The sequence below is a fragment of the Lactuca saligna genome, chromosome 4 (assembly GCF_052625555.1).
Source record: "Lactuca saligna cultivar CGN05327 chromosome 4, ASM5262555v1, whole genome shotgun sequence".
Taxonomy (NCBI): Eukaryota; Viridiplantae; Streptophyta; class Magnoliopsida; order Asterales; family Asteraceae; genus Lactuca; species Lactuca saligna.
In genome coordinates this window covers 93046441-93060267 of record NC_136420.1, presented here as the reverse complement: position 1 = coordinate 93060267, position 13827 = coordinate 93046441, and the positions used below count along the sequence as shown (strand labels likewise).

At 32.8% G+C, this 13827-nt stretch overlaps 1 protein-coding gene across 1 annotated transcript; it reads left to right on the top strand.

The window, feature by feature from the left end:
• The first annotated feature begins 13114 nt into the window (after positions 1–13114).
• On the top strand, positions 13115–13540 carry LOC145039915 (secreted RxLR effector protein 161-like). The gene has a single exon (XM_078987912.1). It carries the CDS (start codon positions 13115–13117, stop codon positions 13538–13540), a length of 426 nt encoding a protein of 141 aa, XP_078844038.1.
• The last annotated feature ends 287 nt before the right edge of the window (positions 13541–13827 follow it).

Here is a 13827-nt window from a genome sequence, read left to right as displayed (position 1 = left end):
GTGTAAGGCTTATGTCTCACAAGCTACCAACACCAAGCCTATCGAATGATTTAGAACAAACAATCTTGTTCCATGTAACCAAACATATTTTTTTAATATTAAATTTGCCTCCCAATTTCTTTATAATATTTTCCAAAGTTTCTCATATGATTTTTGGTGCTTTAAATGATGAGAAACAGTAGCTTAAGAGGATTTCAAGAACCGAATTGATTAACGTTAACCATCCTCCAAAAGAAATCAATTTTCCTTTCTATTGAGATAGTTTATTCTTGAAATTATGGAATAACTAGATCCCAATTTTTACAATTGTCATATTGTCTCCAATGTGTGGTTGAATATATGTAGAGGATAATGATATTAAGCTACAGTAGATAATCATGGCCATTGAATTGAGTAGGTGCATTTTAACACCAATAATGTACAATTTGATTTTAGAAAAGTTTACCTTTAGCATTAATAAAATTTGAAAGCACCAAAGTTATTCGTGTAAGATTCTGGAAATTAGATAGGGATCATTCACCAAACTATTGCATCATCGACGTAAAATAAATATGAGACGATTGGGAAGGGATGGCAATTGATCACAACATCCCAAAATACATGAGACGAAATGAAATTGGGACAAAACTGGAATTTGTGTTCGTATTCGTGTCAAGTGTAAAAAATATGATATCCTATCGTGTTCATGGTCAAAATTCGATACAAAATTGACACAATTTAGCATTTTTCTATCGTGTTTTCCGTGTTTATCATGTTATATATTATTAAGTATTAATTAAATAAATTAAATGTTATTTTATGGTATCATTTTCCGTGTCGTGTCGTGTTTGTCATTTTTTAATTGGTTCGTTTTTGTGTTATTTAAGAAAACACGACATCGTGCAATTTCGTGTTCGTGTTACATAAAACTTTTTCATGTCGTTTCATGTCACACAAAAACACAACATGTTTTCAAAATTTTCACCCCTATGATTGGGTCATCACTTGGTGTTCTTACTCTATAACCATGTAAAAGCACCTAAGTATTCTCACAATATTCTGGAAATTAAATATGGAGCATCTACTAAGAAATATTGCATCATTAGTATAAAAACAAGTGTAAGATGATTTATGTCATTAGTAGTTGTTCTAACTCTATTGAACATGCCTAAAGATAAATACTTATTTATATCCATGTGTAGAGACTTTATTGCAATGATGAATGTGAAAGGATGATTGAGGATCGCATCAATAAACGATGTTTTATATAGGGGAATTTTGTTGTCGATAATCCATTGATCAGAACATATATTCTAGCTAAAGTATGGCATCTATCAATCCATTTCCTCCAAGTTGTTCCAAATTCTATCTGGACAAAATTTAAGTCTGAAAATTCTCAATTTAGTTAATAAAATTCCTTGTCAAGATCTACTTTGAATATCATGGTAATTTTTTTTTCTTTTCTTGACATATTACATAGTTCCATCAATAATAAGAGGTTATCTAGTATGTTCCCACCGACAATAAATGTTGAAGGAATGTCATTACTTTTTGATCCCATGACCACTTTATGTTTATTAGTAGGTACTTTATTCATCACTTCATAACTACTTTCAATGAGATTAATATAATTCATTAAGAATGTGAAGATCTATAACTTTTGGAATAAGTGTTAGGAAAAAAGAATTAAACCTCCAACTTATTAATCTGGTAGCGTGAAAATCTTTAAAAATTTGCTTGAGATTCTATTCCATCAATTGCCAATACTTTATGATGGAATAAAAGGAAAACCTACCAGGAATCGATGTCTTTTCGTTCCCACGAAACCAAATTATTTCTTTAACTTCCGACGATGAGAATGGATCCTCTAGGAATTGACTTTCCTCATTGGATAATGTTTTAAAGAGATTGTTTATTAAATTTGTCCTTGATTTTAATTTTTCTTTAAAACTTTCCGTAAAGAACTACCAAACCTCTTCCTTAATTATGTTTAGATCTGAGCATCAAGTACTAATTGCTGATACTTCCTTGATTAATGTTTCTATTTATTAATATGTTAAAAAACATTAAGATATCGTCCCCTTCAAGAGTCCACTTTACTTGTGATTTTGGGTTCTAATCCATGCATCTTCTTTTTTCTAAGGGAAAATGTCATTGTAGCCCTTTAATGTTTGCCTTCTGGTCTGATTAGGTCCATATTTTATTTGACCTATCAATTAATCCATTTAGAACCAATTTAGCAGGTTAACCGGCAATGGCTAACTTACGTGGATAAAATTGATCGACGTGGTGGACAACCCATCGTAAGTGTGTTTACGAACACATCGATTCTCGCTTTAAAGTTATTACCTTATATTGATCATCTTCTTATTTTTTGGTCCCTTAATGAGCCACAAAGAAAATTCGTAAGCACAATTCATCCTGTCTTCATCTTCTTCTTCGCCTCAAGTGATGCAATGAATAAGGATCTTACCACATCAAGGAGAAGCTAGGAGATGCTACTGTAACATAATCACCATGGAACAAAGGTGTTGAAGTTGGGAGAATCTTGGACGTCGCTCTTGGAACTATCCTAACTTACTGCTAAGGATCCGATTTCCTACATAGCTAAAATAAGATGTATTTAGGGTACTACAATATTATTTTCTTTGATAAAACCCCATAATTTTCGGTATTCAAAACTCTAATTTGTTGAAATAAAATTGTTTTTGGTTCTCCTTTGCATAAGTGTACATAATAAATCCTAATATGTGGTAATGTGTTTTTGAATCTCAGAAAAGGGCATCAAGTGTGATTACTTTATATAAAAGGATGACAACCAAGAGGATGGGTATTATAAGAAACTTCTATACCACAGTAATGAATATTTGAACATGAAGGAGTATAATAGTGAACTGGTAAGGTGCAAAAAGAAACTTAAGGAGTTTTCAGGGTGTTCATGAGAAGAATTTAGAGTTGTAGGATGTGATTTAGATGAATGCAGTGAAGATGGATGCTATGAGGAGGACAATTCCCTGGAATAGGATGATTATGGTGATCTTGATGGTGATGTTTGTGGGTTTTGTGATCAAGGTAGTGTTTTGAAGCTCTATGACTAGGTTTTGCAGATTTTTGTATATTGTTGATGATATTAAATTCCAACCAGGTTTTGGGGGAAGGGTTAATTGTTTAAAACTAGTTGTATTTGTGTATCGTAGTTGTATATTATTTGTATGGTAGTTAGTAGCAGTTCGAGATCACATAGCAATTATTTGGGTTCCTCTGTTTATAATATTGGTAGATGTGTCCCAACATTCTTTTGTATGTTTAATGCCAAGTCCCTTTTACATGGATTTTTTTAAAGTAATGCAATTGTATTAAAATGGTATGTTTACTTTTATAAACAAATGGAATGGTCCCCTATCTATTATAATGAGAATAATGTTGGAAATAGTTTAGTAGGGTAGTGGGGTACCATAGTGCATTAAAAACATATGCACACCATACTTGTCCATATTTGATATCTCATGCAAGGTATTTGATATACTATGTAAGGTATTTAATATCGCATGTAAGGTATCTTATTGAATGCATTGCATACCCAAAATAATAGCATACTTTGAATCCTTAAATAGCAACACGTAGTTAATCCTTAAATGACAACAAAATTTTAATCATTTAATAACAACACACTTTCAATCCATAGAACATCCATAATTCAAACAAGATAGAGCATGCATAATTTGATATTTTATATTATACATATCAAAAGAAGCCAAATTCAACTTAGTTCTAGGCATATATATATTCATACTACTAAACATACTCTTACTAAACATGAAAATTAATAAAAGCAAACATATCCATCACTCTATCCCAATTCCATTCTCAACTAAGTTACCAGGATCACTTGCATCACCAATCCGCTTGGCCAATTTCAATTTCAGTATTCCCTCAAACTTTTTCCTTCTAATTTATTTCAAGATGAGATGAATTGGTGTGACATTCTCTTGTTTTAATGGTACTTCCATAGGCTTACGGGTAAAATCCTCCACAACGGGAGGTGTTAGATCTATCTAATCAGCATCAAATTGTACACCTTTAACTTCCTACTCAACAACATCAAGTCCTTCGTGGTCAACTTCAAGATGCTCCTAAACCCTCTTCTACAACTTATCACCGCATGCACTTCCCTACAAGAAACAATTAAATTGAGTTTGCTAAAATTGGACTTCAATTATAAATGTAATAACAATTACATGTCCAATGTCTTAGTTCACACATCTTTGTCTTTTATTCTTCCTTGGATTCAGTTTTTTCAGTCCTTCCCATCCCACATGTTAATTTTTTGTGACCTAGTTCTTTCTAGATACTGCATTTCCTCTTTATCCCATCTGCTGATACAATATGCCTAGTTTGATTTTCAACAACGTCCTTCTTACTTTTAGTGGTAGTTCTTCCAGGAATCCTTCTAGATTTTGCATGTAATGGTGGTATGTATGATGTTTCTTGACACATTGCATTACCATTCATCCCACCAATTATATGGTTATATGATTTCATATAGGAAACTGTGTTGAACATATTATCCACATCCTTATTAATGAAACATACACAACTATGGAGTACACATATCCATATCCATTTAACTGCCATAACCTAAATGAACATGTTCTTATGTCAATGTCAACTTCAAAAGCTTCATTAGCCTATAACCTCAAATTGATTCAAACCACTAGGTAAAACCAACCAATTCCTTTGTTGGACTTTAAGTTCATTCAACAAATTCCTAATAGTAGGACATAGTTGATTTCCCCATCTCTGCCCATATTATCTTATGACTGTATAACCTCTATATCATTTATAATCTTATCTCTTCAAGCATTGTGATTATTTGTTTTTTCCTAGCATTTCAACAACATCACAACATCCACCAGTTTGGTACAATGTTCTAGACCAAGTTTTAGGGTCTTTATCCATTAAATATTTATGAGCACTAGAATTCAATGCTTCTAATTCCTTGAAAACTTTGAATGTTGATTAAGTTGAAGCTTTTCAAGCTCTCCATAACAATGTTTCATAGTCTGATCCATTAAATATTTTCTTCAAGTTTGGGCAAATATGCCTAGTGATATGGCCTTATTTAACTATGTATTTTAGGTCATTATCTAAATATATTTGAGTAAAAATATTATATTTTCATTTATATGATACTTAATATGCTTTGAAATTTTCAGCTATAGTTAAAATGGGAGTCATGATGCAAAAGGAAGCAAAGAGAGCTGAAAAAGATGTAAAAATGATGTTGCTGGCAGTTAGTCCTCTCTTTAGTATTTTGGTCATAGTTAATGACTTTGAACTCTGATTAGTGAGATTCAAGACATTATGAAAACTAGATAAAATTTTGGACGACTTTGATATTTGTGAAAAGTTCGAATTCCTAGTTCCGATGTCGTGGAGAAGCCATTTCCATAGCGTGGAAAATTAAATAAAATTGTGAACATTCTAAATCCAGTTCCCACTATATGGAAAGTCTTTTCCATGTCGTGGCAATGCTAAAACCCATAAATAGAGTCGAAAACTATCCCTAATGACATATCTTCAAACCTAATTTGTTCCTTACAAAAAAACCCTACAAGTGTTGTTTTTACGATCTAGAGGCGGTCAGATGGTCATTAAGTTGATTTGAAGCAAAGATCTGAAGGATTAGAGAGAAGATGCATACCGAAAATCATTTAGTTTGTTGCTCTGACCACCATTAGCATTCCATTATGATTTTCATATGTTTTATTTTCTGATTTAGGGCTTCAAAACCCTATTGCTTTGTGTTTGACTAGATGAATCATTGAGATTATAGATCAAATTGCTTTTTGGTTTATGTATTCTTTTTTTATTTATTATGTTTGCTTGATAAAAGATCCTTATGTGTTAAAGTAGCTTTCTTTACTATTTGTTGTTATGAAATTGATAGATTAGACAATCAATCTATCTAAATTTGCTTGAATCATATTAACTTTACATTCATAAACTTAGTATGACTAGTGTTTGATTAAAACATAGGGTTAAGTAGTAAAGTTTGTAATTTTAATGTGTAAGAATACATATTATGACAATTCTTTTGTAGTAGCTTTATGATCTTTGATGCTAATAATTCAAGTCTCTCATAATACGAACTGAACACTAATTTTTAGGATACTTAGTTCACTTTAGCACTACAATTAAAAGTCTTAAAATCAAAGGATTAGTTGCCTAAACCTAGAAACCAGTCATGTTAGGAATCAATGATTAAAGAATAAATATCCATTGCACTTATTAGTTAACAAGTATTTTGAGATGTAATTTTGTCTACAGCAAAGTACCCGAAGTAATTCGTTTCCAGTTAGATTATCTAGTTAGTTTAAATGTTGATTTAATTGAGATTTAATAATAAAAACCCCCTCTTTAATTTTTTTTTCTTTTATTTGGTATAACCTATTATCAAAACTTTGAATATTAATTCACTATTGCTCGCTTGGAGTTTGACAGCCTTGTTTATGAGAACTATATTATACCTAATCAGGTTCACTGCCTGTAAGGTGGGTTTTAGATGCGATAGACTAGTAAATATAAATAAAAAACTATTGCATTAATAATACACATCAACTAACACATTGTTTGTTCTTCACAAATGGTAACAATTCTTATACTACTTCAATCAAACCCTATAAAGCGATCATAACAATACTTATGAGATTTGATGGTTCAGTGAAATTAATTGAAAAAAATATTATTACTTACATTGTGTTGATCTGACATCAAAGTGCATCCATTTCCCAAATGCAGGTGAAGGTCATTAAAGATATTATCCAGAAACCACTTCCAATTCTCCTTGTTTTCCACATAAAGCACTACCCATGCAATAAGGTAAATCTAGTTGTTTAGATTCCTTCCAACTATACAGAGCCATTCCTCTTTGCATTTCTCTTTAAGAAACAATCGTCTAGCCTTGTTATTTCCCTACAAACCTCCATCCATATCTTTTTCACTCTCTAAAGGCACACATAGAATCTATTCAAATAATTTTTCTCATCTGGAATCTATTTAACTTTTATCCTAACAGAAGAACCATGATTTGATCATCTAATTTCTGCACCATATGACCAAAGTTTGGCATAGTGTTCCATAATATTTCTTTCAATAAATGATATTGCATATTTTTTATATCCTTCCTACATTTCCCAAGGCTAACTTGTATACCAAACTTCTTTATTAGAGCCAATCTAAGCTTTCATACACTCATCTTTTGCTTGGCTAATATTTTCTTTCTTTAGTGACTCCCAATCCATGTGTATGAAACAAGTGATCCCAACTTGAAGTTTTTGTCATAATTAAGCTCACTTTCCAAAGAATTTATCTAGAAGGTCTCTTTGTTAGTCATACAAGATGCCTATAACCTAGAGTTGCATTCACCCTTGAAACACTTCACCATAAATCTTTTTGTGTCATTCTTTTAGAAACAAAGTTGGTACCTATTGGTAACATCATAGTTACATAACATGGTTTTAAACTACGTCGGGTCATTAAATCTCATGCCAAGTACCGATTTTTTTCCTCTTTCGATCTAAGGACTCATTGAATATTTCATGTGTAGGAGAATGGTGCCCATAGCCATAACAAGCCTGGTAATATTACTATATATAGCAGTGTCCTTTTAGGTTTACACGCAAGAATAAAATAAAGCAGATACGAAAAGGTATTTATACGAAGGAGGTGTTTTGTTAATTAATTAATAGTTTAAATAATTAATTAGAAAATTAACGAATATGGAATATTCCAAAATGATTTAAATTCCATAGATAATTATTATTATATTTAGTAATTATCTTTACGGTGTCAAATCATCACCCTATATAAAGAGGGCTCTAAATCTGGTTTTATTATTAGAGAAAAACACCTTTTAATCACCAAAATCTGGAACCCTCTCAAAACCCTTGAATCACATAAACACAGTTCCCATGACATCGTCATTGGATTCACATGAAGTTGTGAAACAAATATTCGAGTTTCTTGGTTTTGTTTGTTGTTGGAGTTCGAGGATTGTTCGGACCGTATAGAGCTTTGCTTCTTGGGTGAGATTTCAAAAGATGAACTCTCTGTTGGATTCTTTAGTCCATTCAACTGGATCGTGAAATGAAGAAACCTACCAAGAAATCAAAGGTATGAATTTATTTATTATTTCCTAATGACTGAAATATATTAGTTGAGTTAGATCCGTCCGTTTCAAATCTATTAGATCAGGATTGTTGTTTTCACTGATTTTGTTTTGGACTTTGACACAGCCCAAAGCCAATAAGTGGTATCAGAGCCTATTAACTCAAGTTTATTGCACTTAGACTTTGTCTTGACAAGTATGTTAGGCTTTGGATGTGTAGGGTTTCTATTTTAAATCTTTTTTAAAAGTTTAAAATTTTGTCTTTATAAAAATCGATGGTTAGACAACGTTTTTGGGCTTTCTACCTCTTCACCAAGTCGTGGCTTGTCCTCCACCATATTGTGGGTTTGGTTGATGCTGAACTTGGATCGCAACTAATTTCATCGCCATGTAGTGGCCTCTTCTTGGCCACGTTGTGGTTTGCAGCCGAGAACCTAGAATATTAATTTAATAAATAACATGTTTTCAATGTGCCACAACGTTGTTACTCCTTCGCCCCGTCGTGCAACCTGAAGTTTGAGAATTTCTAAATTCGTTCCTTATTTTGGTTGCTCATTCCTCTCGATTTTAAACACATAAAAACTAGCTTGTAGACTAAAATATGAAATCAATTTGATTTAATTATAATATTATTTAAAAGACAAAATATTTTGATTCTTATAATTTAATTATTGACTTTCAGTCAATAGAACTAAAAGACATAAAAAAAAAAAACTGAAATGTGTATTATTGTAAAATCGTATTAATGTGTATTATATCAAATTAAAAACATTGCATCCTCGTGTGTTTCTTAAAATATGCATTGTTAGTCCTACCATGACTAGGCTCATCCACTTTATTGCTTTAAGGGAGGTCTAAGGTATCTCTCTTTGATTCATTACGAGGTCAACTTTATAGTGACATTTATTGCTTGCTACCCTCATCGCCTTCTTGCATTTGAAGTGTTGTTACCAACAGGGTTTGATATGACAACTATACAATTTGAAAAATATTAACTTAATTAGTAATCAAACAAAATCCCATTTTATAATTATGTGTATCATATGCTTCCCATGGAAATTAAGCCGTTTGGTGATTCTTTTTTATGTAATCATGTGTGGTTTACCGGCTCGCCAGGAGGATAATGTAGTAAGAAAAAGGTATATGTTGATCGCGATTCTCAAGCATTACTTGAGCCGAATCTCATTGTAACTTATGATGGTCAATTCACTATTTGGATTCATGATCATCGGCTAATCCAATAATGATTCCTAAATGAGCATTAGTAGATATTAACATGCTATTAACATAAGTCAATAAATCTCGTTTTCTAGGAGTCTCATAAGGATTGAGATCGATAATAGTTTATCCACCTAAATTACTTCATTTTGTAATTATTGGGTAATCCAGTTTACATTGTTAAGCCAAATATGGATTTTAACATTTTGTTTATAATTTAGTATTGGGTAATTAAATTGAATGGATTTCTTGATCAAACTAATTGTGTTTCCTTTTCTTTATAAACATCTTCTGGTTCAGGTGCTACTCATCCTCTTTCATCAACCACTTCATCAAGATCCTCGCTACTCTTACCCCTCTCGCGAGATAATCATACCGGTCGTAAATACATTGATTGGATTCGTAACCTGAGGATCACTCTGAGGTACAAATAGAAGGAGTATGTCTTGGGCGAGTATCTTGAAGAGGTGCTTCCTGATGATGCTACTGAAGAAGAAGCAGCCAAACATGAAAAGCATTTCCATCACTCTATCGAAGTCTTGTGCCTGATGTTGGCGACCAAATATTTCTAACTCCAAAAGAGGTATAAGAACCTTGAGGTGTACTAAATGGAGAAACAACACAAAGACATGTTCCAAGAGCAAGATTGAATTGAGAGATTCAGTGAGATACAATCAATTCTAGGTTGCAAGTAGCAGGAAGGTGTATCTGTGAGTACCCATGTTTTAAAGTTGAAATGTTACTTTGACTGGCTTGAACTTCTTGGCTTCCCATTCACTCAAGAGTTGGATATTGATGTTAATGTTAACTCTTTGACTAGTGTATATGATTAGTTCACTATGAACTACTATATGAATCGTTTGGAAAAGACTATCATGGAGCTACATGGGATGCTGAAGATTGCTGAGGAAAGCATTGTTCCTCCTAGGAACACAAGTTCAACCACTCTTGTGTTGACTATTAGGGAAGGTGGTGTTAATAGAAAGAGGCCCCCTCATCCCAATATTAAGGGAAAATGGAATGGGAAACTCTGTACTCCCAATTCCAACGCTAAGAAGGGTGTTTCTTACATACCACCAGTGAATGACCCTAAAGAAGCCATTTATTACTACTACCAAAAAAAGGTCCATGGAAACGTAGCTTCCCTAAGTATATGGAGGATCTTAAGAAGACCAAGGCCAAGGATGTTGGTACTTCAAGTATGTTTACATTTGAATTACATTCGGCCTCTACTTCTAACAATTGGATACTTGAAACATGATATGGAACCCAGATTTGTTCTGATGTGCACAGACTAAGACAAAGTAGTAAGTTAAGGCATGGAGCGCTTCATTTGATCATGGGGAACAAGAGAAGAGTAGTTGTTACCAAGATTGGAGACTACAAGCTTTCATTGCCTTTTTTTCTAGTTGTTTCAAAAGATTGTTGATATTCTGCTTACATGGAAAGCAGAATCATTTAATGTTATGCATTATGGCATGACAATTTTATTGTTGGATTTGATAATAAAAATGCTAGTATTTTTGTTACAAAGATAATACTCTTCATTTTATAGAAAATCCTTGCAATGACAAATATGAATCTATGATTGGTGTAAATAGAAATAATAATTTAATCTTAAACATTGGTTCATCTACTTTGGATAAATCATGTCTATGAAATTGTTATCTTGACCATATAAACATGAAGAGAATCATCAAACTCCAATCAAATAGAATATTGGAACCATTTAAACTAGAGTTCAATGGAGATTGTGAATCTTGTTTAATTGGGAAAATGACTAAGTCTCCTTTCACAAAAAACTTTGAGAGAGGAACAATTCTATTGGACATCATACATTTGGATGTATGTGGTCCATTCAGACACATCACTAGACATAGTGAAAGGTACTTTCTCACATGTACTGATGATTTTAGTTTATATGGGTGTATTTATCTGATTAAACATAAGTCTGATACATTTGGAGTATTCAAGAAATTCTAGAGAGAAGTAGAGAACCAATTGGGCGAAAAAAATAATATACTTTATTCTGATAGGGCAAAGAGTATCTTAGTGATGACTTCTACGATTATCTTCAAAGTTATGGGATAGCCTCAGAACTAGCTCCACCAAGAACACCACAACACAATGGAGTGTCTGAGATGAGAAATTAAGCCTTGCTAGACATGGTTCTCTATATGATTAATCGTGCTACACTTCCAATTAGTTTATGGGTTTATTCTCTAGAAACCACCTCTTACATTCTAAACCTTGTACCAACTAAGAAGTTTGAAAATACACCATTTGAAATATGGGAAGGGACTCACCCTTCTCTTGTATGAATTAAGGTTTGAGGCTATGAGACTTTTATTCATCGTGAAGTGTTTGACAAATATAAACCCAGATCTAAAATGTGTTACTTTTGTTGGTTATCCGAAAGATTCTTTTGGATCCTTGTTCTACAAGCCTGCTAAGAACAATATCCTTATTGCTCATAGGGTAGTCTTTTGTGAGAAAAAGGGAGTTGGTATCTTAAGAAAATTGTGGGAGCACGATTGATCATGATGAGATTCAAGAGTCTACCAATGAAGATCTTGGAATTGACACTAAAACTCAAAAAGAAGTTGAACAAGCTGTTGAGGAATCAAATATACTTCTACCTCTACCTCATAGATATGATAAAGAACTTCATCCACCAGAGTTCTATGGATTCTATATTACTCAAGAGGATGAAAATATTCTTGGTGATAATGAGTTGCCCAATTATCAAGAAGCCATGGCAAGTGCAGAGGCTACAAAATGGAAAGAGATGCTGGATGGCGAGATGTAGTCCATGTACAATAACCAAGTATGGAACTTGGTTAATCTTCCACCCGACCTTAAAACCATTGGGTATAGATGGGTCTTCAAGAAGAAGAATGACACAGATGGGAACGTACAAACTTATAAATCTCGATTGGTTATGAAAGGTTATACTCAGACTCAAGGAATTGATTATGAGTAAAATTTCTCACCAGTAGCTATGATTAAGTCTATTAGGATACTACTTTCCATAACTGCGTTTCATGACTATGAAATATGTCAAATTCATGTAAAAAATTGTCTTCTTCAATAGAAAACTGACTAAGGATGTTTACAAGGCTTAGGCATAAGGTTTTATATAGTCCAAGTCTCATAATATGGTATGCAAACTTGAAAAATCTATTTATGGACTCAAACAAGCACCACACAGGTCGAACATCTATCTTGATGAGAAGATCAAGGATTTTGGTTTCTTAAGAAATGAAGATGACCAGTGCGTGTGTGTGTGTGTTATATCTAGTAGGAGAGTAGTCGTCTTCCTTGACTTATATGTTAATGACATTCTCCAAATAGGAGGCAACATTATAACACTATATAGTGTAAAAGCATACCATGGGAACAGTTTCACTATTAAGGACTTGGGAGAAGCTGCTTACATACTTGGTATTAAGATCTTAAAGATAGATGTAGGTGACTAATAGGACTTTTCCATAATACATACTTAGGTAAACTCTTGAAGAAATTCAAGATGGAAGAATCTAAAAAGCTATTTGTACATATGCAATGTGGCACGATTTTAAGTAAAACCCAATGTCCTAGTACTATTGAAGAACTAGACAGAATGATTCAAGCCCTATATGTCTCGGCTATAGGATCGATTATGTATGCCATGATATGTAAAAGGTCAGACGTCCCATATGCCATTAGTATGACGAGTCGTTATCAATCCAATCCTGGTGAAAGTCAATGGATGTTAGTCAAGAAAAAAATTTTCTAAAGTATCTTAGGAGGACTAAAGATATGTTCTTGGTCTATGGTGGAAAAGAAGAGCTAAGCGTCAAAGGATACGTGGATGCAAGTTTCCAAACTGATATGGCTAATTTCATATCACAATCTATTTTTGTGTTCATGTTGAATGGAGAAGTAGTGACTTGGAGAAGTTCCAAGAAAGAGACTATAGCAAACTCAACTACAAAGTCAGAATATATTGCGACAAATGAAGCAGCCAAAGAAGCACTATGGCTCAAGAAGTTCATCAATGATTTGGGTGTTGTTCCTATTATAGACGAACTAATTTATATCTTCTTTAATCATGAGGGTGTTATTGTCTTGGCTAAAGAACCTCGAGATCACAAGCATACAACACATATACAAAAAAGTTCCACTATATAAGGAAGCCTTTTGAAGATGGATACATCATCGTAAGAAGAGTACCATCAAATGATAATCCAACTAATCCACTCACCAAAACATTGTCATAGATTAAGCATGAGGCTCATACTAGTTTTTTTTAATCATTTGGCATCATATTTGATATTGAATTAGTTTGATTACACAATTTGTAGTTTGATCATTTGGAACACTTCAGATATTTTTGGTTTTTTTATTATTAATAATAGTTTGCTATCTTTATTCATATTATATGTGTTCCTACTTTTTCATGTTTAAAATTACTTACA